The 25,080-nt window shown below is 31.1% G+C and overlaps 3 protein-coding genes across 3 annotated transcripts; 1 reads left to right on the top strand and 2 right to left on the bottom strand.

The window, feature by feature from the left end:
* Positions 1 to 12,834: 12,834 nt before the first annotated feature.
* LOC124913189 (mechanosensitive ion channel protein 6-like) lies at positions 12,835 to 15,992 on the top strand. The gene is made up of 5 exons (XM_047453793.1): positions 12,835 to 14,741; positions 14,820 to 14,943; positions 15,030 to 15,323; positions 15,398 to 15,600; positions 15,677 to 15,992. The coding sequence occupies exons 1-5, from the start codon at positions 12,835 to 12,837 to the stop codon at positions 15,990 to 15,992; spliced, it is 2,844 nt and encodes a 947-aa protein (XP_047309749.1).
* Positions 15,993 to 17,282: 1,290 nt separating this feature from the next.
* Positions 17,283 to 18,670, bottom strand: LOC124912031 (quinolone resistance protein NorA-like). The gene is made up of 7 exons (XM_047452586.1): positions 18,559 to 18,670; positions 18,400 to 18,480; positions 18,260 to 18,292; positions 18,098 to 18,151; positions 17,977 to 18,018; positions 17,780 to 17,858; positions 17,283 to 17,703 (listed from the first exon to the last, which is right to left on the bottom strand). The coding sequence occupies exons 1-7, from the start codon at positions 18,592 to 18,594 to the stop codon at positions 17,546 to 17,548; spliced, it is 483 nt and encodes a 160-aa protein (XP_047308542.1). The 5' UTR covers positions 18,595 to 18,670; the 3' UTR covers positions 17,283 to 17,545.
* A 40-nt stretch (positions 18,671 to 18,710) lies between these two features.
* On the bottom strand, positions 18,711 to 24,597 carry LOC124913188 (hippocampus abundant transcript 1 protein-like). Its single transcript, XM_047453792.1, has 6 exons — positions 24,394 to 24,597; positions 22,754 to 22,865; positions 21,898 to 22,010; positions 19,228 to 19,350; positions 18,910 to 19,130; positions 18,711 to 18,837 (listed from the first exon to the last, which is right to left on the bottom strand). The coding sequence occupies exons 1-6, from the start codon at positions 24,556 to 24,558 to the stop codon at positions 18,711 to 18,713; spliced, it is 861 nt and encodes a 286-aa protein (XP_047309748.1). The 5' UTR covers positions 24,559 to 24,597.
* Between the last annotated feature and the right edge of the window lie 483 nt (positions 24,598 to 25,080).

The raw sequence follows: 25,080 nt of genomic DNA, 5'->3' as shown, positions 1-25,080 counted from the left end.
ATTGTATTCATGATAGAGTGGTAGCGTGACCAAAAAATAAATACAATGAGTGAGCAGTTGGCAATTAACCCAAAAAATAAATACAATGAGTGAGCAGTTGGCAATGTTAATGAGGATATATGATAACTCAGGTGTACCCATGTCCGGTGAGTTTTCCCTTATTACATAATGAAAGTAGCACAAAAGTTATGCAATCATTCGGATATGTTCTTAATTAGCAAACTAATTTAAATTCATTACATAATTTGAAACATCTCAATACCACATGTTACATACTTTTGGCATGCATGGAAATCAATTTGATGATGAAGGTAATTGTATATACATATTAATTATTTTTTGGATGTTCACTATATAATATATTTGTTAGTAGATGCAGCCTTTAGACTTTTCATTCATAATAAAAGTGACGTGTATTTTAATGTGTTATGCATATTGATTTAGGAAGAAAAGAAACCATCAAGGCACATTTTTGGATGCATGTTTTGATGTTGGTAAATGGATTAGTTTTGGATGTGTTCTGGATTAGTCAAATATAAAGAGTAGATGCGTTTTGGATTAGTAGGGTAATCTATCTTTTTAGATTAGTGCACTTTCATATGTTTCTATGTCTTTCATGTTAAACATATTTTGGTTTTGGAATTTAAAATATATACACAAATGATTTTGTTGTGTTAATATTTCATTGAATTTAGTTATTATGATTATTTTTTCTAAATTCACTAGTGGGAAATGACTATTAAAGACAGCAAAAGCTGTCGTTAAACCCATAATGCCGACGTTAATGATTATTAACGTCGGTGCCGTCGTTCGTCAACGCTATAAAAGTTGACGTCAAAAAAATTTTATTATTAACCACGGCTTTAGAGGAGGAAATCGTGGTTAATAATGTATCATTATTAACCACGGTGTTCTCCTAAAACCGTGGTTAATAATACTATATTATTAACCACGGTATTAGGAGAACGTTGTGGTTAATAATATAGTATTATTAATCACTGCTTTAGAATAATGATGTGGTTAATAATGCTACATTATTAGCCATAGTTTCATTCCCTTAAAGTCGTAGTTAATAATACTATATTATTAACCACGACTTTAGGAGAACGTCGTGGTTAATAATGCTACATTATTATCCACGGCTTTAGGAGAACGTCATGGTTAATAATATAGTTATATTAACCACGGCTTTAGGAGAACGTCGTGGTTAATAATGCTACATTATTTACCACGACTTCCTCCCCTAAAGCAGTGGTTAATAATTATTTTTTCTCGAGTTTTTGGTTATTTTTTTATTTTAACAAAACATGTTTCAAATGTTTTTACGAAAAAAAAAAGACATTTCATAAATTAAATTAAATTAAATTCCAAATTCGATAAAATTCTAAAATTGTATTACAAAAATCTCAAATCAAATCATAATGTGAATCACTGATTGAGGGGGGGAGGAATCCTAGACATGAACGTCTCTAAAGCCTTTTGTTGTGTGCGCACCTACTCCTGAATATCGTTCATCATTTGCTACCTCCTTATGTGCTTCATGTTCTGCGCACAACATATCCACCTCTTCTCGCAGAATCCTTTCTCCTCCATTACCGTTTGTTGTGACACACGTGATTTGATTCTTGAAGAAGAACTTCCCCTTTGATCGGGTCTGAAGTGAGTGGGACGTATTCCTGATCCCATCCGTGTCACCCTCTCGTGTCCCTATTGTCCTAAAGCAGACTCAAACACCTCGAGCGGTGACAGATTATGATTTGTTTCTAGTCGTTCGCGCATCACAGTCTATAATCATTTACAACATTAATGTTAATAATTTTAAACTTATACATCCAAACTAAAACGATAGAAATGATAACAACTTATGACAGCCTATTGAACGAGCAGAAGGCATGGGAGTTGGATCATCGATAGTCGCTCTCCTAGTGTGTGTTTGTAGGAAGAACTCTACTTGACTAAGGGGTGTCCCATCTCCCTCTCATGTACAAATAACATACATATATATCATATGTTAGATATTATGTAAATTGAATACTTTTACTAAAAATTACCATATTTCGTTCTTTCTACGAAAATGGTTTGTTCCCTATGTGGTGGGGGTACATCAATTTCTTTCTGTTGTCAGCATTTGTCTTATTTTTTTTCTGTAACTATAAGATAGTAGTTGTTAATTAATAGTCGAAAAACACATAATGAAATATAAATGACTATGTACTATACATTAAATTCAGAGGTGAAGTAGTGATTGTCAAGAAAAAAATTCCAATCTTCGTAATAAAATTTCCGAGGAGGGTTTGTTCTGATTCTGTCCTCGTCATTAATATATGGGTTGATGTAAGTATTCTTGTTCGCATATATCCACCAATCCCATGCCTTCTTTGCTTGTGGCACCGTCTTATCTTTATAGGCTTCAATGGGAATGTCTGTTGAACTCTCGAAAGGATACTAAAAAAATAACAACATATTTTAGGATTTAAAAGTTTCAAATTATAAGATAACACGTTAAAAATATAAAACTCACGGAGATAGACTACCATATATGGTTCAATTGAGATTGGGAGAGATCAGACCAGTTTTTGAGACGATGTGGCACCAACTGGCCTTTCCGGAAAATGCTGCCAATATGGATACACAAATATCGGGCGTTATCGCATATAGGTCTTCCATCCAAGTCCCTAAACTCCAACATCATCTTCTCTCTGGTTCCTATTCTGACAAGAACCGTGCTTCTTTCTTCCATCGTCCCCTCCTCGATGAAGACGCTACTGAAAAATAACATTAAAATGACATTTGTTAAAATTTATAAAATGATTTAAATATAACGTCTAAGTTATTATTAACTACATGTAGTCTCGAGAACGGGAGAATCCTCCCCCATGGTGCCAGACTCCTCGGGAATGATGGAATATGGATCATTCAGTCTCTTAATATCATGAAGCTATGATCCCATAAACTGTATAGGATCATCAGACTCTACATCATTTGTACGAGCTCCATCATCTGTATGAGCTCGGAGGTCGTCCAAATGTCTTGATAGTCTTCACATTCAGAGCGCATTCAACTCTCTCGATAGTGTTCTAGTATCCCGTTTAAGTGGCATGATATCTGAAAAAAAGAATAAAGTTCAAATTTTAAATAAGTAATCATATTTGACACACATAAATAAAACTTGTTTAGATATTCTAATAACAGAGATTTATCTTTGTGATAATTTTCCATCCATCTCGAGATGCCATATCCGTAGCATAAAAAATCGGGTGTGCTTGACTTGCCATTACAAATGGATAATGGTTTTTTAGTTCTCAATGTTCTATTCACATTAGCACTCACAAACCCATATTTATATATTTTTATACCACGGTCTTTGGATTGTACATCAAACCATCTACACTTGAAAAAGAATCACTCGATTACCACCAAAATATTAAACTTATATGATATATGTGAGTACTCCGTAGTAATTTATTGTTTCGGTTCTATTGTTGCCAACTACACAGAAACCACTATTTTGCGTGGTTAACCATTCGTCATGCTTCTCGGTGTTAAACTTATACCCGTTTATTTTACATGATTTATATTTCTTAGCATAAATTGTCGGGCCACTCCCAAGAATCTTTGGACTCAAAGTTCGATCTGATTCATCATTTAATGGATCCACTTTCGTCTTGAAAAAACTGATGTAAAGTTTATCCCGTTCAAGACTAGAAAGATTGAGTGGCCTTGTATCGGTGAATTCTTGCGTGAATTCGCTACATATAATAAAATTTAGTTGTAATTAGTTATTTAAACAAATTCACACTTAGTCATTAATCAACTTATGAAATCTTACTTATAATATTGTTCAATTTCGATACAATTTCTCAAAATGTATACGTGAGCACGCTCTCGATCACCCGGTTCGTATGTGTGAAGTGTCGCAATCGATAAATCTTCCATTTCCAAGAATATATAAAGTGTTGAAGTTGATTGTATCGATGTCTCTATTGACTCTTGATCTTCTAAATATCGAGCACATAAACTCATACTCTCGTACAAAAGGTAACTCTCACTGATTGACCCTTCATGAAAGTTTTTGTTCCGAAGGTATTTTTTCAAGGTACTCATATATTTTTCAATTGGATACATCCATCGATACTGTATAGGCCCCCTAACAAAACCTCAAAGGACAAGTGTACAGGAAAATGTACCATTATATCAAAGAATGAAGGTGAAAATATTTTTTCCAATTTATAAAGGGCCAAAATAATGTCATCATGCAACTCTTCCAATTCATCTTCATTTAAGGATTTTTGACACAACAATCGGAAGAACCTAGACAAGTCCACTAGAGCATCGTACACATCATCTGGAAGTAAAGCACGTGTGGCATGTGGAATCAAATATTGTAATAGGATGTGACAATCGTGACTCTTCAATTTGGAAATTTTCTTATCAATTACATTTGCACACCCTCCAATATTATAACAGACCCATTCTGGCATTTTTACATCTTTAAGAAACATACATAATCGTTTCTTTTGATCCAACTAAAGTGTATATGTGGCTTTGGACATTGAAGAACACCATTGACTTCAACTGGATGTAATGAATGCTTTATGTTCAATAATTCCAAATCTTTACGATCTTTGAGTCCATCCTTCGTTTTTTCTTTGAAATCCATTATAGTGCATACATGCTATCACAAATGTATTTTCTCAATAAGCATCACATCCAAATTATGCATTAATAACATCATTTTTCAGTATGGTAGTTCGAAAAATATGTTGAGTTTATTCCAATTATCACTCTGAGATTCATTATTAACTTTTACCTTCTTGGGAAGGTATTTAGTCAAACACATGCCTTTCATATCTCTTGCATGCATTAATAATTCAGCTCCAGACAAAAATTAGGTGTCGTTCTTAACTCTCTATTACCGTCAAAAAAAATCTTTTTCTTTGCGCCAACGATGAGTAGGTGGAAGAAACTTTCGATGACTCATGTAACACTCTTTCTTGTAGTGAACCAATCTCAGCGAAGCTGTATCCTTATTACAACACGAACATGCATGTTTTTCCTTCGTACTTCATCCGGATAAATTTGCATATGCTGGAAAATTATTAATAGTCTACAACATAGTTGCCCGCATATTGAAATATTCTTTACGGCTCGCATCGTAAGTCTTAACACCGGTATGCCACAACTCTTTTAACTCGTCTATCAATGGCGGGAGAAACATGTCAATCTAATCCCCGGGACTTTTTAGTCCATGGATTAACATGGAAAGAATGAAGTTATTTTTATTCATACACATTGTAGGAGAGACGTTGTAAGAGATAATAACAATAGGCCAAATGCTATAAGAAGTCTTTCTGTTTGCAAAAGGTTGGAACCCGTCACTTGCGAGAGAAAGTCTTACATTCCGAGGCTTAGAGGAGAAATCTTTGAACTTTTCATCAAAGGACGTCCATGTCATTGAATTAGTTGGATGCCTTAAGACTTCATTTTCAATATTAGTATTATCTTTATGCCAATTCATCTGAGGAGCAGTTTTGGAGCACATGTACAACCTTTGCAATTTTGGTGCAAGTGGGAAATATCGTAAAATTTTATTTGGAATGAGCTTTCCATTCACCTTTTTTCGAAGCGTACCACTTGATTTGTTGATCTTCCATCTAGACACACCACAAACTTTACACTCTTCCAAATCTTTATCTTCTTTACAGAATTGTATACAATCATTCTTACAAGCATCAATTTTGTCATACGTTAAACTGATGTCTGTAATAAATTTCTTGCACTCATAGTATGAACTAAGCAATTCAGAATTAGCTGGTAATATTTCCTCTTTGAGCAACTTTAATAACAAATCGAATGATGTGTTGGTCCATTGACCAACATTTTTATATGAAGTAATTTAAGTATGATGGAGGCTTTTGAAATTCGGGATTTTTCGTACAATAGAAGTTTTGAATCATCCAACAACCTGTAGAATGCCTTAACATCGTCAACAGGGTGTTCATTATTTGAGGTTTCAGCAGCCAGATACAAATCATTTATGATGTCTTCCATAAATTGATCATTATCTTGATCAATTTCTTCGTTCAATTCATCATTAACGGTATTATCTCTACTCCACCCTGATTTTCATCTCCAAGTTCATCTAATTCATCATTCTCATCATGACCATCGACCCTTACACTCAAAGATCTTCTTTCTCCATGACAGTACTAAAAATTGTAATTTTGAAGGATTCCAAACACAATTAGATGATCTCTCACCACTTTTCTATTCTCGTAGGTTTGATTTGCACATTTTACGCACTAAAAAGTAATAGAAATTATGTTAGTAGACCTAATTGCAAATTCTATGAATATTTCAACCCCTTCGATATATTTTGGATCATATCACCGTAGAATCATCCAATATTTATCAGGTACTTCCAATTTAACTAGAAATGAACAACCAATTATAACAAAATTAATATCTAATTAAGTCATTTCACTAAACATGCAACCCTAACAATTCAAGGAAGTCATTTTTCTAAACATGCAACTCTAATAATTCAAGAAAGTCATTTTTTAAACATGCAACCCTAATAATTCAAAAAAGTCATTTATCTAAGCATGCAACCCTAAAAATTCAAGTAATTAAGTCATTTCTCTAAACATGCAACCTTAATCACAGCCAAATTTTTAGAACTTACCAAATTGAGAATGTCGGCGAAGATATTCGGACTGGTAAAACTGAAAATAATAAACAACAACAACAATCAATCATCAAACATAGAATCAAACCAAAATAAAACAACCAAAATCAATCAACCAAAATCAAACAACCTAAATCAAACCACATAAAATAATCAACCAAAATCAAACAACCTAAATAGATCAACCAAAATCAAATAACCTAAATCAAAACACCTAAATTAATCAACCAAAATCAAACCACCTAAATTAATCAAACAACTTAAATTAATCAACCAAAATCAAACCACCTAAATTAATCAAACAAAATCAAACAACCTAAATCATTCAATAATAAATACCTAAATAAAAAACCCAAAATAATCAACCAAAATCAAACAACATAAATCAATCAACCTAAATTAATCAACCAACTTAAATTAATCAACCACCTAAATTAATCAAACAACCTAAATCATTCAATAATAAATACCTAAATTAAATATATAAATTTAACAAACTAAACCTAAATCTACAAATTTTTATTCGACGATAAAAAAAACTAATTAAACCTATGTTCTTCTACTTCTAGCACTACATTGTTACGAACTGAGTGAAAAGAGTTCATGATCGGGATGATTAGAGAACATATACACAATGAATTACACAAATAGAACTCAAGTAAAGCTTTAATTACATCAACGCATCAAGGAACATAAATCTTACCATAAACTAGAAGTGGAAGCTCGGCAATGGAGAATATGAAGTCGATCCAGAGCTAAAAGCTCCAATAGATCATATTTATAGTCCTTTACAATATGTGTGATAGAGTATGCATTAAGAAAATAGAGACAGATTTGGAAAGAGAATTATATAGTTGAATCAATGTTACCGTATTAAGGAGAAGAAGAAGAAGATCATGCGGTAGATCGAGAACGGTGGTGGCATATTGGGAAAAAGGGGTTTAAGGTTTACCGGCAGATCGGGAAAGAGGAATCGGGGAAGAGAGAAAGAAGAAGGGAAAAAGAAGAAGTTATGGTTTTATATTTAATGATTATTAACCACGGTATTAGGTAAAGTCATGGTTAATAATGTAACACCGTGAATAATAATGATACATTATTAACCACAATTTTACCTAATATCGTGGTTAATAATGTGAACCTTCTGGAAAACAAAATGTTCACATTATTAACCACGGCATTAGGTAAATCCGTGATTAATAAATACTCACATTTACCACGGTTTTACTTAACGTCGTGGTTAATTTGTTTTGGTGTCAACTTATTAACCACGGAATTACCTATTTCCTTGGTTAAAAATGTTTGATTAAGGTAATATTATCTTGTTAATTATGTGTTTTACAAAAAAAAAAATCAATCTCCAAATGTGTAACACCACATTCTCTCAAATTGTCTAACTACTTAGATGTGGTCTTCAACAAATACCCCCAAGAATTAGTCAAGGAAGTTAGCATGAGTGGACTTAAGGTTTTTTTACCTAATTTTTTACCAATCCTATAAATACCCGCCCTAAATGTGAACTAAGAAAATTTTTCATTTAAAGAGACCTTTTACACCCTAAATGGTTACATCTTATGAATCAACAAAAAAAATCATTGAATAAACCTATGTTCTTCTACTTCTAGCACTACATTGTTACGAACTGAGTGAAAAGAGTTCATGATCGGGATGATTAGAGAACATATACACAATGAATTACACAAATAGAACTCGAGTAAAGCTTTAATTACATCTACACATCAAGGAACATAAATCTTACCATAAACTAGAAGTGGTAGCTCAGCAATGGCGAATATGAAGTCGATCTAGAGCTAAAAGCTCCAATAGATCATATTTATAGTCCTTTACAATATGTGTGATAGAGTATGCGTTAACAAAGTAGAGAGAGATTTGGAAAGAGAATTATATAGTTGAATCAATGTTACCGTATTAAGGAGAAGAAGAAGAAGATCATGCGGTAGATCGAAAACGGCGGCGGCATATTGGGAAAAAGGGGTTTAAGGTTTAGCGGCAGATCGGGAAAGAGGAATCGGGGAAGAGAGAAAGAAGAAGGGAAAAAGAAAAAGTTATGGTTTTATATTTAATGATTATTAACCACGGCATTAGATAAAATCGTGGTTAATAATGTAACACCGTGATTAATAATGATACATTATTAACCACGATTTTACCTAATATTGTGGTTAATAATGTGAACCTTCTGGAAAACAAAACGTTCACATTATTAACCACGGCATTAGGTAAATCCGTGATTAATAAATACTCACATTTACCACAGTTTTACTTAACGTCGTGGTTAATTTGTTTTGGTGTCAACTTATTAACCACAGAATTACCTATTTCCTTGGTTAAAAATGTTTGATTAAGGAATTATTATCTTGTTAATTATGTGTTTTACAAAAAAAAATCAATCTCCAAATGTGTAAAACCGCATTCTCTCAAATTGTCTAACTACTTAGATGTGGTCTTCAACAAATACCCCCAAGAATTAGTCAAGGAAGTTAGCATGAGTGGACTTAAGGTTTTTTTACCTAATTTTTTACCAATCCTATAAATACCTGCCCTAAATGTGAACTAAGAAAATGTTTCATTTAAAGAGACATTTTACACCCTAAATGGTTACATCTTATGAATCAACAAAAAAATCATTGTATACTACATCATATCATATTATTTTTATTTTATTATCTTATTAGTTATGTATTTTTACAAAAAAAAAAAACAATCTCCAAACATGTAACAAATAAGAGATTGATGATCATTGAGAAAATTATGTAAGGAACGTGTTATGTGACTACATGAATTGATTTCTCTTTGTGATCTTCAACCTGCAATGAGCTTCTAACCAATATGCAACCATGACCGTTCTTAGATATCTTCAATTTCCTTTTCACAAATTAATTGAAGAATATCTCAAATGATCGAACACGGATTGCATATTGGTTTGAAGGAAATTAGTATTTTATGAGAAGTGGTTTCATCAATATACGATCAGACTCTTTTTCAAAATCTCCATCTCGAATTAATCATTCTATCTAATTAATGATGATGGAAATTTCAGGGAAGAGATTGATGATCAATGAAAAAATTATGAATACCGTGATTAATAAACTATTATTAATCACGGCTTTATAATAACATTGTCCTTAATAATCAATAATACGGAATTAATTAGTGGACGATTATTAAGGACGGCGTTATCATAAAGTCGTGATTAATAATAGTTTATTAATCACGGCTTTATAATAACGACGTCCTTAATAATCAATAATCTGGAAATTTTAGTGGACAATTATTAAGGACGGTATTATCATAAAACCGTGATTAATAAATAGTTTATTAATCACGACTTTATGTTATCGCCGTAGTTATTAATTTTCTCTAAAAAATGCGGAAAAATATGACTTTTAGTCACGATGTTCATCATAAAACTGTGAGTCTGTGACTAATAATAATGGCGGGAAAGTCAAAACATTAGACACGACGAATATAATGAAAGTCGTGGTTAATAATACTTATTAGTGTGGGCGTTATATAGCCGACACTAATAAAAATTATTAACCACTGCGTATACATCGCCGACACTAATACAAATTATTAACCATTGTGAATGATCGTCGTGGTTAATGTTGGTCGTTAAAAATACTATTTTTACTAGTGATTGTTTTGAAAAAACAAGTAAAGACAATTTACAAAAGAAAATCCTAAACTATTAAACTTATTTTTTTTAGCAAAAGGAAATGTCAAGCATTTAACTAAATTAATGGTTATCGTTCTTCAATATCAAAATAAAATATTAAACTCTTAACTAAATAAGTGGCTAACTATCTTGAATAGCAAAAAGAAATAATAAACTTTTAACTAAAGTAGTGGCTACTTTCCTACCATGGCTAAAAAAATATTAAATTTTTAGCTAAAGTAATGGCTATTTATCTTTGTTCACAACTTGAAATGTGAAAATTTTAACTAAAGTAATGGTTACTTATCATCAATGAAAAATGTAAATACTAAACCTTTAACTAAATTAATGGCTAGTTCTCTTCTTTAGAAAATGAAATATTAAAATTATGAGTAAACTAATGGCTACTTAACTTCAATAGCAAAATGAATTAATGAAACTTTACCTAAAGTAATGGCTATAACTAACAAAATATTTTATTAGGTCAGTATGTTAAAACAAATAATTAGTGGAAAAAAATATCACGTACGCAGAACATACTCTAAAGAACTAGTCGGAGAAAGAATTTCTAAAAATTGAGTCACAAAACATTATTCTAAAGAAATCGAATAAGTGATTGAAAATTTAGCCATGGGTGAAAAGTGTTTCATTATTGTAAGGTTGCAAATAATAAAGGGAATATTTATCACTAAACAAATTGTAAAATATTAAATTTGATGAAAATATAATGGCAAGTCAGGGTGTCGCATTTCACCCAAATTTTTGTAGTGCTTGGTGACTTTTTTAGTATCGGATGATGTTTTATTTTTCTTTTCATCACTCAAATTTGAGTTAGTGTTTTGTTCGGTACGGAAATTTATTTAGCTGGATCAAATTTGTAATCTCGAATTTTTCTAATTCGAATAATACTTTCAATTTTTTGTGGGTCGTTTGCTGCTCATATCCTTCAATCGTGTTGGTGACCATTTCTCGAGTCTGTATTCATCTTTTTCTTTACACCAAAAGAGATGATGTTGTCGGATCTGGAGTTCTTTTTATTTTTTTACAAATAGTTTTTTGAATTTATCTTTCATTTGGAATACTTTTATATTTATCTTTTAATGATTTATTTGGGTTTCTCACTATTTTGATCATATTTGTAGATGGTAAATATCATTTGGCTGAACAACAAAGATAAATTTTATTATCGCTCAGAATTCTTAGTAAGATTTTTCTAATACCGCTTATTGATTTATTGGACTTGTTCTCTTTCATCACTCATTGTTATTTAATTTAAATGAGTTTGTCTAGAGTTACCTTAAAAAATTATGTGATTGATGGATCAATTCCATTATAATTTTAATATTTACAAATTTATATTATGTAACGTCTAAATTTAATTATTTTAGATTTTCCAAATTAATGCTCTATTTGTAACTCCTTATTTAATTTAATGAGAATTAGTTTCTTATAAGAAAAACATATAAAAAAATAGTCTAACTTTTAATGAAAATAGTTTTTCACCCTTATTTTTTTAATTTCTTTTGAAAAAGTATCAGGTTTCGGTTTCTACAAACTCTATAATATGGGTGAGTATTTGTGTTTTTTTTTAATGTTAATTTTGTGTTCTATTTACTCGTGTCATGTTTGAAACGTTGTGTTTTATAAGACTCATAATTTTTTAAACCTAAAGACTTATTTAACATCATTTTAAATTGAATTAAGTTTTTTTAGTTTTTAAAATTATATATAATTTCTATAAATTGTTTGCTCGACTGTCTATGAATTGTTTTAACATTGAAGGATGCCTCATTTTCTTTTCTCCACTTAAACTTGATTTGGATCGGATTTATCGTCCTAAACTTTTATAAATCAAATAATATTTCAAAGTTTTTGTAGGATATTTATTACTCATACCCACTAATTGACTTGGTATTTCTTTCTCAAAGTCTATCTTCATCTTTCTCTTAATACAAATGAGATAAAGTTGTTAAATTTGTAGTTGTTTATCTTTTTTTAATAAAGAGTTATCCTAACTATTCTAACAAATATCTAATTGATTTGTTTGTTTAGATTGCTCAATTTTCTCATTCATGGTTATGAAACTTGAAGTAGTTCCTATTAGATTTATTTAAAAAATAATTATTAAAAAAGTGATTTGATAAGATTAAATTAGAAATCCAACCAACAAAAACAATGAGCCTAATAGTTGTATTTGCATGGCGTAAGAATAATGGGGACTCTCGTTCACACTTCCCAACCACAATAACCGCACTAAATTTCCATTCTCTCTCTATTCTCTCAAAATGTTCCATATTCGCATATTTACAAACATTCCCTCCATGCACACAGATCCTTTTCTACACCACCGTATCAATTTTCACGTAACCGTCCCTCGCATGTTTCCATACGACCCTTTAACGTTTCATCATTCTCGCTACGACGGGACCGACGGGAAGAAACCACAATCGGAGATCTATTTCCATTCATGGACTTCTCTTCCTCCATTAAGAGATCATTCAAGAATCATGGAGGATCGAATAAACATAGTAGAAAAATGTCCGATATTATCCACGACGAACAACAACTCCCTATACTCTCCGATTCCTCCTCCTCCGCCGCCCCACCTCGCCCCACGATGAACCAAGATGTTATTGTCAAGGTTGAAGGTGCCACCGATGATAATACGAATCCAGGAGGTCGGATATTGCGTGGTTCAAGCTACGAGTTCTGGAAAAGCGGACAGAAAGAGGATGTACCCGCCGCCGGCGGCGGCGGCGGCTCTTCTTCCGAGGATCCGCCGTCGAGATTGATAGGTCAGTTTTTGAATAAGAATAAAGCAGTTGGTGGAGAGACATCGCTAGATATTGATTTGGAAATGGATGAGCTTCGTCATGATTTGGCGCAGAATAAAACAACAACTCCTATCACCGGAAGCCCTATAAATAGTTTTTTCCGACGCGGCGAAACGGAAAGTACAATGGCTTCCCCTTCAAGAGAACTCAGGGTTTCATTCCAAATTCCTTCAAATGTAACGTTCGATCAAAAGGAACCTGTAGAGAAGATTGGTAAACGACAACAAAAAGACGAAATCACCAACGATGATGCAGCCGATAAATCCCCTCCGAATCAATCTCCTCTCGTCGATAGTGGCCGTGGAGGTGGCGAGGTTCTAAGGTGCACGTCTTACCAGAGGAGACAGAGCTTTATGAGGACGAAGACGAAATCCAGACTTCTGGATCCGCAGGAGCCTGTAGAATTAAGATCCGGGAGATTAATTGGAAAGTCAGGTCAATTAAGGTCGGGGATTCTAGGTAGATCGTCAGGTATGTTGGCGAAACCACCGGAGGAAGAAGACGACGATCCGTTATTCGATGATGATATCCCGGATGAATTGAAGGAGATGAAAATCGACGCGTTGACAATAATTGAATGGTTGAGTTTGATAATCATAGTCTCGGCTCTCATCTGTAGCCTCTCTGTGAATAACTTAAGACGGCAGATGTTTCGTGGGCTTGAGGTTTGGAAATGGGAGCTTCTCATATTCGTCCTCATCTGTGGCCGATTGGTTTCCGGTTGGGCGATTCGAATTGCCGTCTTTTTCATCGAAAGAAACTTCCTTTTACGTAAAAGAGTTCTTTACTTCGTATACGGGGTTAGGAAATCGGTTCAGAATTGCATCTGGCTTGGTCTCGTTACACTAACATGGCATATCTTCTTCGATCGAAAGGTTGCAAGCCAAAGAGACAATTTTCTCAAATACGTCAACAACATCATGCTCTGCATGCTATTCGGATCGTTAGTCTGGATGGCGAAGACACTCATGGTCAAGGTCCTAGCGTCTTCGTTTCACGTCAGCACCTTCTTCGATCGAATTCAAGAATCTCTCTTCAATCAGTACGTGATAGAAACTCTCTCCGGTCCACCGTGTATCGAGAGACAGATAATGTTTGAAGAAGATGAGAGGTTGATGGCGGAGATTCAGAAGTTTCAGAACGCTGGAGCTCCGCTTCCGCCTGATCTCCGTGCCGCAGCTTTCCCGGCATCTTGTAAGAGCGGGATGGGAGGTATTCCCCGTCCACAGCCCCCGCAGAGGATTCAGAGCATGAAAGTTTCGAGGGCGCCTTCAAAAAGACAGGTGGATAAGGCGGATAAGGTGGATAATAGTAGTGCAATACCAATCGAGCAATTGGATAAACTGAATGTGAAGAACATATCTGCTTGGAATATGAAGAGGCTGATGAGGATAGTCCGGTACGGTTCCCTGTCAACCCTAGATGAACAGATATTGGGATCTTCCAGTTTAGACGAAGGGAAGACGCAGATACAGAGCGAACACGAGGCGAAGTTGGCGGCGAGGAAGATCTTCAAGAACGTAACGAGACCAGGTTCAAAGTGAGAGAGCTCGCCTAATTTTGATGGTAACGAAACAATTTAGATTTTGATAATGGTGTTGAACATGTGTTGTGACAGGTTCATCTACCTTGAAAACTTGCTGCGTTTCATGGCAGAAAATGAGGCTGTGAAGACAATTGTTCTCATGAGTGGATCTCCTGAAACTGAAAAAATCAGCAAGTCTGCCTTAAAGAACTGGGTGGTAAATATTTGAAAAGAATTGAATTTGTTATCTTGAATGTATGATAATGAATCAATGATGATGAATTATTTATGTACAACAAACAGGTGAATGCTTTCGTAGAACGGAGAGCTCTAGCACTAACACTTGATGACACGAAAACAGCAGTTAACAAACTTCATCGGATGTTGAATGTAATCGTGATGATCATCATACTCATCGTTTGGCTTCTGATACTTGGAATCGCCACCAGTCAATTCTTGGTGTATGTCAGCTCTCAGATCGTGGTTGTCGCATTCATCTTTGGTAACACCTGCAAAACAGTATTTGAAGCCATTGTTTTCTTGTTCGTTATGCATCCTTTCGATGTTGGCGATAGGTGTGAAATCGACGGTGTTCAGGTAATATATCTATTATGAATGAATGATTGCTTATTATGAATGAATGAATGAACGAACTTCATACGTACGAACAGATGGTAGTGGAGGAGATGGATATATTAAGCACCGTGTTTCTGAGATACGATAACCAGAAGATCGTTTTCCCAAATGCAACGCTGGCAACGAAACCGATTGGAAACTATTACCGAAGCCCTGACATGGGTGATTCGATCGACTTCAACATTCACATGGCGACTCCGGTAGAGAAGATCTCGTTGATGAAGCAAAGAATATTAAGGTATGAATGAATGAGTGAATGAATGAACAAACTGAAATTGACTTATTATTAATAATGCATGCATGCATGCATGCAGTTTCGTGGAAAGCAAGAAGGATCACTGGTACTCTACGCCAGCGGTGGTGTACATGCAAATGGAGGAACTTCATAGGGTGAAAATGTCGGTTTGGATGCGACACAAGATGAATCATCAAAATATGGGAGAAAGATGGTTGAGAAGAGCTGTGGTTTTAGAAGAGATGGTGAAGATCTTCAGGGAACTTGATGTGGAATATCGATTGTTACCAATTGACATCAACATCCGTTCAATGGCGCCGTTGACGCAGCCATTGATTAGTACAAATCGAATTCCTTCTGGTTGGAACACTCCTCCAATTGGCCAAGCACCATAACCTTGATTGAAGATGATCCATTTAGGTAAATTTAAAACCTTATATATATAGTTTGATGATCATCATCATACCATTGGCTGGCTAGCTGCAACAGTTTTGAAGGTCCAATTGTTACATACAGAATGAGAGAAAGATAGAGTTTAAACCCTAAGATGAATGGATGGATGGAATCATAGTGTGTTACTACTCTCTTTGTTTCTTGTGTTTTCTCTTCTCTTATTGAATGAGATTTGCCATATTTAATCCCAAGTTTTCAAATTTCTATTTTGGTAAAGAAATCATTATGCTCTAACCAAGATTAATATTCTTAGTTAGCAATTCCTACCGCTGCAAAACCTGCCCAGTTGCTTCCTTCAATCATGCCTCAACATTGATCCTATGGCTGAGACCAAACATTCCCAACTAACCAACATTCATCTCCCTGCAATTAAAGTAAGCACAATTTTCATTTTGAGATTTATTTTAAATCATGAATAGATGAAATTAATAGCAACAATAATAGAGGGTTAAGGTTGGATTGTCGAGAAAACGTAGAGGGAGTTAAGAGGGGCCGGCCATATCAGTTTTTTTATTTGATTTTACTTAAAAAAGGAGTTAGGCTAAAAAATTTCAACTTCGGCATGTTTTCTAAGTCAAAATCGAATATATAACATTTGATTTTTTTAAACACGACTCTTATTATAAGAGTTACCTTAGAAAGTTTGAGTCTAGATTAGTTCCTCAAAAAACCCTCTAATATTAGATATCTATATAGATATGGGCTGATCACTTGTTTTTTTTAAGGAGTAACATGTAATTCCACGATCAATTTGTTCCCTCTTTCGAGTTTGTACTTTGAGATGTTCCAAACTTAATGTCTTTTGTATTTTCAATTTTGAATTTTTGTTCATTGATTAATAACTTATTATAATTCTTCTTACAAACTTATACCAATATGTTTTTATTTTACTTTTATACACCACATTTTCTAAGGCTTGACAAAAATATAGATAAAAAGTGATCATTACAAAATAATCAACACATTTGGTGGTCATGGACAATGAATGGCCCAAACTTTATCTATTCTATTTATAATCTCAATGAAACCATTTAATACCAGTTATCTTATTATTATGTGATTTTCTTGTTGACATGTATTGCGTGTACCAAAATTTTGAAAAAAAAATACAGTTACCTTACCTATTTTTTTCATATACTAGAAAATTAAAATTATCATATTTTAATTAAGATACACCACTAATTGAGGGTCTGTGACAAATATTTCTCTTCTAAAAATAAACTATAAGTTGTCGAGCAATTAATCCAAATATTATGAAAGTAGGGTGAAACATTAGTGTAATTAATGTCATAAACAAGAGATATTCATCAATTTATACAATTTTTTTGGGCAAAAAACTACCTAGTGTCATTTCATTAAAAATTCTTAAAAATAGGGAAAAAAAACTCGAGTTTAAGAGATCATTCTAAACCTAACATCCCTTTAATTTAACTAGGGATCATTGCGGTCAACATTGTTTTCGCTTGAAACAGTTGCGTCCAACCTGATGAATAGGCTAGGAATGAACGCTATAAGCTGCACACAAAACCAAATTTAAATGAACACAACTACTTAAAAATGAAATTATATAGGAAATTATTACCATCCCAATTGCCATGCATAGGAAATTAAAACCCGGGTAGTAAAACGGCGCTTTATCCGACAGGAATAGATCTGCATGAACCCTAATTCTCATAAACAAAAACCTAGTTTTTTGGGGGGTAAAATAAACAAATTAATTAACCATAACCTGTTAAAGGACTGAAAATCAAGGGAGAGATAATGTTGGCAAAAGAAGTTATGCTTGAAATGCATCCTTGAGCCATTCCCTAATCATATGATTAATTACATAGGTAATTAGTTAGTCCTCAACACCCAAATGGTTCTTATTATTGTGAAAACTTTATTAATACAAATTTTAACATTTTAAAAATACTATTTGTTAACCTGTTCATCACGTCCAAATTGTTTAGAGACAATGCTTCTTAGCTGCAATAGCAAAATACAATGAATATTTCATTTCAACAATGGTTTGATTGATTTAGTTGTCTTAATGAAGAAAACTCACACAAGGGGTCTCCATAATATGAAAGATCGAAAACATAGAAACTATGTAAGGAACCTGAAAATCGATAAAGTAATGATATAAGAATGGATGGAGATAAAACCGATACGGATTTAGCAAAATGGAATAAAAAGATGAAGAAAAAAAGGGAATTGAGAAAGTAACCCATTGAGCCCATGTTATGCTGTCGATTAACATCTGCATGATTTCCAAACAAAATGAATTAATTCATCCCTATATGTACACCATGTCGAAATAAGGAAATAAACAAAGAATTTGATACTTTAAATCGAGTATATACATACCGATAAGAATCCAGCAAATAAACTGAAAGATAACAACTTATACTCTCCAAAATAGGGAATCAATGTCGGCATTAAAATCATCTGTAAAATGTAAATATTATTACTTGCGATTTATGAAGAAAATATCGTATAATAATGGTCATGAACTAGCTAGCCTACCTGCGACATTATTCCCGAAATGCCTAGTATGATCATGATATTAGCATACTCGTCTTTGCCATAATGCAACCGAGCCTTGAAATAATACTACAAATGACACTTTTCTTCAACACTTTTGTATTAAAAAAATTCAAATCGAACAAATTTTTAAATTAATTTGTCGCGTTATTTGAACTTTTATGGCTCAAAAATATGTACCATTGCAGAAGCGAACCTTCCATTGCACTCTTGGAAACAACGCTAAAGAACGTGATGAGGACGATAAGTGAAAATGTTCGACTGCATCCATAAAATTTGTATCTTAATTGAGAATCATTCTACACAACTTAGTGAAAATGGAATTTGAAATACCTTGTTTTAACGAGGTGTATCAAATCCTTAAGAGATGATATTTTTCTAAATTCATGTGCTTTATTACTAGATGATTCTTCATGTGTAAGAGTACAATCTTCTTCATCATTAGCCTCTTTTAAGATTGGCTGTTCCAAAGGACTGCTTTCATTAGGAAAGTTTGATTCTTTGAGGAATATACACATGTAGACTAGCGCGACTATTGATACGACCGCGGAAACCTAATGTATTAACACATTCATCAAGAACATTAGTTACCGGATTGCAAAAATTATATTCGAATATACATATTCTAGTAAAGTACAATCGCTAACAAACCTGAAACAACACGTCTATGGAGAGGACTCGGGCAGCTAATGTGGCTCCGACGAAAGAAGCGCAAATTATACCCATGACCATACCAAATCCAATCGCCCTCTTTTCCTCGGAACTAACGTCTACCTAAGGATAGTAAGACATGCAAATATGGATATGATGTTTTTTTTACTTCTAGTTAATATAAGACTTTAGGATCGTGTTAATTTTCTAAACAAAAAAATAAAATTATACTATTTACATCCTTACATGTTAGACAAATGAAATGGATTGACAACATGTGCAAAGAATATTTGATTATTAATATAAGTGATATGTGCTCAAAATAATTGGCGCGGACGAGGTAATAATCAACATAATAAAAAATGTTATTGAAAATTATTAAATAGCGACTATAAAATGAAAACGAAGAAGTAAAGTGAATTATGATGCTAAAAAAATTGAAATCAAACTACGTAATAAGAAAAGAGGGCTAGTATTAGTATAGTCACAGAATATTTGTTATTATTTATACTTGTAAGTTGTTTTGAAAGTTTGATATATTAAATTCATTTTTCTTGATTTATAACAAATAATGGTAATACTTAGTTTGTATTGGTGAATTATGTTATGAATTATATATGTTATAATGTTAGTCCCTCTAAATATGATCTTCACATTATTACTGAGATTTAATAAAAAAAATATACATTTTAAAATAACATTATTTTATAAATTATAATTCAAATTATTTTATTGATCATGATCTAATTTATTTTAATGTTTTACTATATTTGGTATACGTGTTATCAGTTTTTATTATGATTCTGCAAAATATTGTACAATGCATATTTTTTTATTAAATATTAAAATTATTATATTTAATCTATATATATATATATATATATATATAATGATGCTTAATTTTTAAAGTGTCCGTATTGCCGGGTCGAGGGCTGTGGTTAATTTGAATATATGTGAGAGTAAATGGATACTTGGGTCGGATTGTGAGTTGACCCGCCCATAAACTTAAAACGGTTAAAAATAAAATTAAAAATACTATAGGTATGGTTCGAACTTCCAATCTAACAAAAACAAGTACAACATTCTAACCAACTAGGCTAATAACACTTTATAATTTAAATTCAACCCAAAATTTTATAAACGCGTGACATTTTAACAATATAAGTTCAACTTTTTAATTAACTAATCTATATATATATAATGCTTAATTTTTAAAATGTCCGAATTACCGGGTCGAGAGCTGTGGTTAATTTGGATATATGTGAGAGTAAATGGATATTTGGGTCGGATTGTAGATTGAGCCGCCCATAAATTTATAAAATGTTATAGCAAAGTAAGTCATATGTTTTAAATAAAAATAGGAAATCTTGAAAATAAAATAACAGTTTTGCTAATAATTTAGTTTTGGAAGTATCTTATTTAACCAGTTACCTAAAAAAAAATTTATTATAAAAAAAATCCCGATCTTATATTATCCTTTATTATTTTATGCCTTACTATTTTGTCCTCTAGCCTGATAATATTCCTCACTTCAGATTTGCGGACCAGTAGATCTATTTTGTTTGTGGGTTATGTAATTATTTTTTATTAAACTTTATTTTTCATCAAACATTAAAATATACTCTTCTTTCTTTATTTATTTTTTATTTCACAAAATATCACAATGTTTTAAAACTAGTATTTTAAATGAGAATTGAATCAGATTTCTTTGAAGAATTATTCTTGTCATTTGCTATCTTACTTAATGTTTATAAAACTTGCATGCAAAGAACCCTATTATCAACTTTATTTTTATAATATTTGACACTATTTCTTTTGAAAAATGATAGATAGCGCCACTTGAGACAGCCTGGGAGAGCGATGCCTACGTGGGTTGACAGGTAGAATATTCTCTCTTATTATTAATTATTTTCTCTTTCCTATTATTAATTATTTTCTCTCTCTTCTTATTAAATAATTTCTATCATATAAAATAATAATAAAAAAAAGCCATAAAAAATAAATAAAAAATATTTGATAAATAAATGAATTGAAAAGTCATAAAAATAAAATAAAAATAAAAGAGATAAATTCATAATTCAATTAATCAGTGATATTAATTAGAGTTTAGGGTTTAATATTTAGGATTTAAGGTTTAGAGTTTAGGGTTTAGGATTTAGAGTTTAGGGTTTAAGGTTTAAGATTTAGTGTTTAGAATTTATTTAAACATATTATTAAAATATTTAATGTGAGAGTTTGTTGTAAATTATTGAGTTATTTTAACCGTTAAATTAAATGAGAGATAATAAATATCAAATAAATGAGTAAAATAATAATCTTGAGAATATAGATAAATGAGATAATTTAATTTGTAGAGATAGAGAGAAAAATTATTTAATTAGAGGAAAGAGAAATTAATTAATAATAGGAGAGAGAATATTCTACAATTGTGTTTTAATTATTATTATATTTTTATTTATTTATTAATTCCACCTGTCGGCCACGTAGACCATCGCGCTCTCAATCGCCTGTCTCACAGTCGTGCTCTCTTTCAAATAGATATATAAGATTAATCATATTACTTTTAACTTAAAAACGTTTTTACTATGAATTGAATATATAATTTTGATCTTTTATACATGATTTTTTTCCCACTTAATCTAATGTTCATTTAAGAGAAGAGAGACTTACAACGTAAGCAACGGCTAGGCAGAGGAGGCTTCCTTCAGTGAGCATGGCGGTGAGAGTTTTGAACACAAAATAGGCATAAAAAAAGTATTTTGTCCTTCCACATGCTAATATAACTGCAATTTTATTTATTTATTTTTATTATCACTTCAAAAATAAAAATAAATAAATGAACTATAAATTATTTAAATAAATAAAAAAAAAAGACTACATGTCCTTTTATATTTTACATGTAAAGAAAAGAAGATTAATTTACTATTCTATTTGGGTTATTTTAGTTGATTTAATGGAATGAGATTTGGTTTTTTAGAGGGGAGGTATTTAATTTTAATCTAACCAAACCATCTTCTTACCAAAAAAAACTTATTTTTGTAAAGTATTTAAATTAAATTAAATTAAATTAAATAAGATTAATAATTTTGAATTTATGAAATTAGTATCACTATCATCCATATTTATATTCATTTATTATCACCATTTTAACTTAAAACTGTTATGTTAGTTCGAATTTAAATTAAATACATAACATTTTATAATAAATGTTTTGTAACAATTGTTTTTTCATTATAGCATTTTAAATATAAAACACTAAATATATTTTTATCATTTAATCTAATTAATATTTTAATACTTTCTCACTAAATGTTTTTTGAATAATTGAATTCAATATTTCAAATAGTTTAAGACAATAAATATATAATTGTTTGATAATTAACTTATTAGAAGAGTGGAATGTCAAGAGTTTTTTCTTAACCAATCAAATATTTTGAATTCAGTTCCTACTAAAAACATGTTTTTTTTATTCTTTCTAAAGTAAAAATAAAAATAAAATTTTGTTTTTGATAATTGATAATCATACCAAGTGGAATAACAGAGAGAGTCAAGGGGAAAGTGAGCAAAGCCTTCCTCCCATAAATATCTGAGAGTTTCCCAATTAAAGGCAGCATCACCACTGTACTCACTCCAATTATCTGTAATTTAAATATTTACTTACAATTAAGTATGCAGCCTTTAAAACTATATCTTAAAAAATAATTATATAAATGTACTTAAAAAAAACTAACAAGAAAATATAACAGTTAATACATAAATAAACAAATATGATTAGATATTTATATCAATACATTTAAATGTGAGTTATTCAAACACGAAATTTAGAAATTAAAGTTACATTTATTTTTTAGAATTAAAGAGTTGTTCATGTCAAATCTCTCTATCTTAAAAGAAAAATATGAATTGACTGAGCCCACTTGAATCCTAATTTAAAGTAGATCCTATTTTTTTTTTAAAGTAACCCAAATAATGTAAATGTGTTTTAATGATTTGATTGTACGAGTTCTTATGTTAAAGAAAAAAACATAATATTTATGTTAGGATTTGTAATTGATATTTTACTTTCTAACCATCTACTTCGATCTAGAACTTGAAGGTAGTGGTGGTACTTGGTAGTAATTAAATGTCTAGTCTTCTAAGAGAAAATGTTCCTCTAGAACAAACATGTCAGGATCCTTCAAAAAAAAAAAATATTTATTATTAATTTAAGATATAAAAACTAAAAAAATGTTTTCTCTTTTTGGTTGTCAAGATGTACACCATCAATAGTGGGAAACCTAGCTTTATCTCCAAATTTAAAGCTGGTTTGATTTATGTTTTTATTTTTATTCAAAATTCAATCATTCTTATTATAATTTTGTTTAATTAATAAATCACTCAATTAATCAACTAAAACATTAAAAAGAAAATTATAAAATTTAAAATACAGAAAGACATTATATTATATTAATTTAATTAAAAATATAAATATTTTTTTAATATAAAAAAATAACATAACTCTAGTCAAGTCCACATCCACTTGTACTCTTAAATGAAAATTGAACCAATCAATTAAGAATCTAAATAACATATTTTTACTAAACATGATTTTAATAAAAAACTTATTAAGAATTCTTAAATAACTAACATCAAACAAACTATTATTGATATAAAAAAGTCATGATTTTCTTTGTATTAGTTTTTACATTAAATTTGGAATTATGTAAAATGTTTAACTAAGTTGATTGTGAGAATAAGTATGTTGCTAAGGGGAGTTAAGTTTGAACTTTTAGAAAAAATTAAAAATAGAATTCAAAAATATTATTAAATTTGTTAATAATATATAATTAAAATATATTTAGAAAACTATTTTGTGTAAATTAATTTTTGAACTAGATATTTAAAAAAAAATAAAGTTTATAAAAAAAATAATTGATTCAAACCTTTCAGATTTAAGTATTTTCAAAGATGATCATTATGATCAGTTTTTTTATAAAATAAAAATGATTGGTATATAATGATAAAATATATATTTTTAAAAAATTAAAAAATATTTTAATATTTCTATTAATAAATGAAATGAAGTGGTTAATAATATAATATATAAAAAAAAAATTATAAGCCAAAAATTAGGTTAATAAATTTAGATGCCAATGAATTATCATTATAAATGATCTATGAACTTACCGATTGTTGGAAGGCGGAGAGATAAATGGCTAAAGCGCATTCGTCTTCTCCGGGACAAAGTGCGGCCATGGTGACGTCAGTCATGGCCGGAAAAACCATGTTGCCGGCGAAACTTGAGAGGAAGACCGTCACGTACAATTGCTTCAAGCCACTCCCTATCATCATTAATTATTACAAACTTAATTTGCTCTCTTTCTCTCTCTTCTTTGTCTCTTCTCCTAATATTTAATAATACAATAATATACCATGAAACATTTATGATTTTTATCTACTAGCTTCAAAAATATCATATCTTTTAACTTCACATTGTAAGTGTATGGTTAGGATTTTCTTTTGAAAAGATAAAATATTTTATATTGTCAAAAAAAAAATCCAGAAATGAGAGAAAATACAAAATAGGACATTTAATGGGAAAACAACCCACTAATCATTTTAAAATAAAGTTCATTTTTTTTAAAATAATGTTTCATCTTTTAAGAAAATATACATATATATTTCTTTGTAATGTAGGATAGATAACATGCATAAATAACAAAAAAAAAATATTACATTTCTTATACTTCACTTTTTAATAATTTATTTTAAAAATATATGTATTAACAGACCAATTAAATTTGTAGTTTTTGATTTAAAAAAGAAAACCTAATACGAGACCCACAAGGGTTTTATTTGGAATCACATAATTAC

This window comes from Impatiens glandulifera, chromosome 8, assembly GCF_907164915.1.
Source record: "Impatiens glandulifera chromosome 8, dImpGla2.1, whole genome shotgun sequence".
NCBI lineage: Eukaryota > Viridiplantae > Streptophyta > Magnoliopsida > Ericales > Balsaminaceae > Impatiens > Impatiens glandulifera.
The sequence above is the reverse complement of the archived record's forward strand: the minus strand, read 5'-3'. Positions and strand labels throughout refer to the sequence as shown.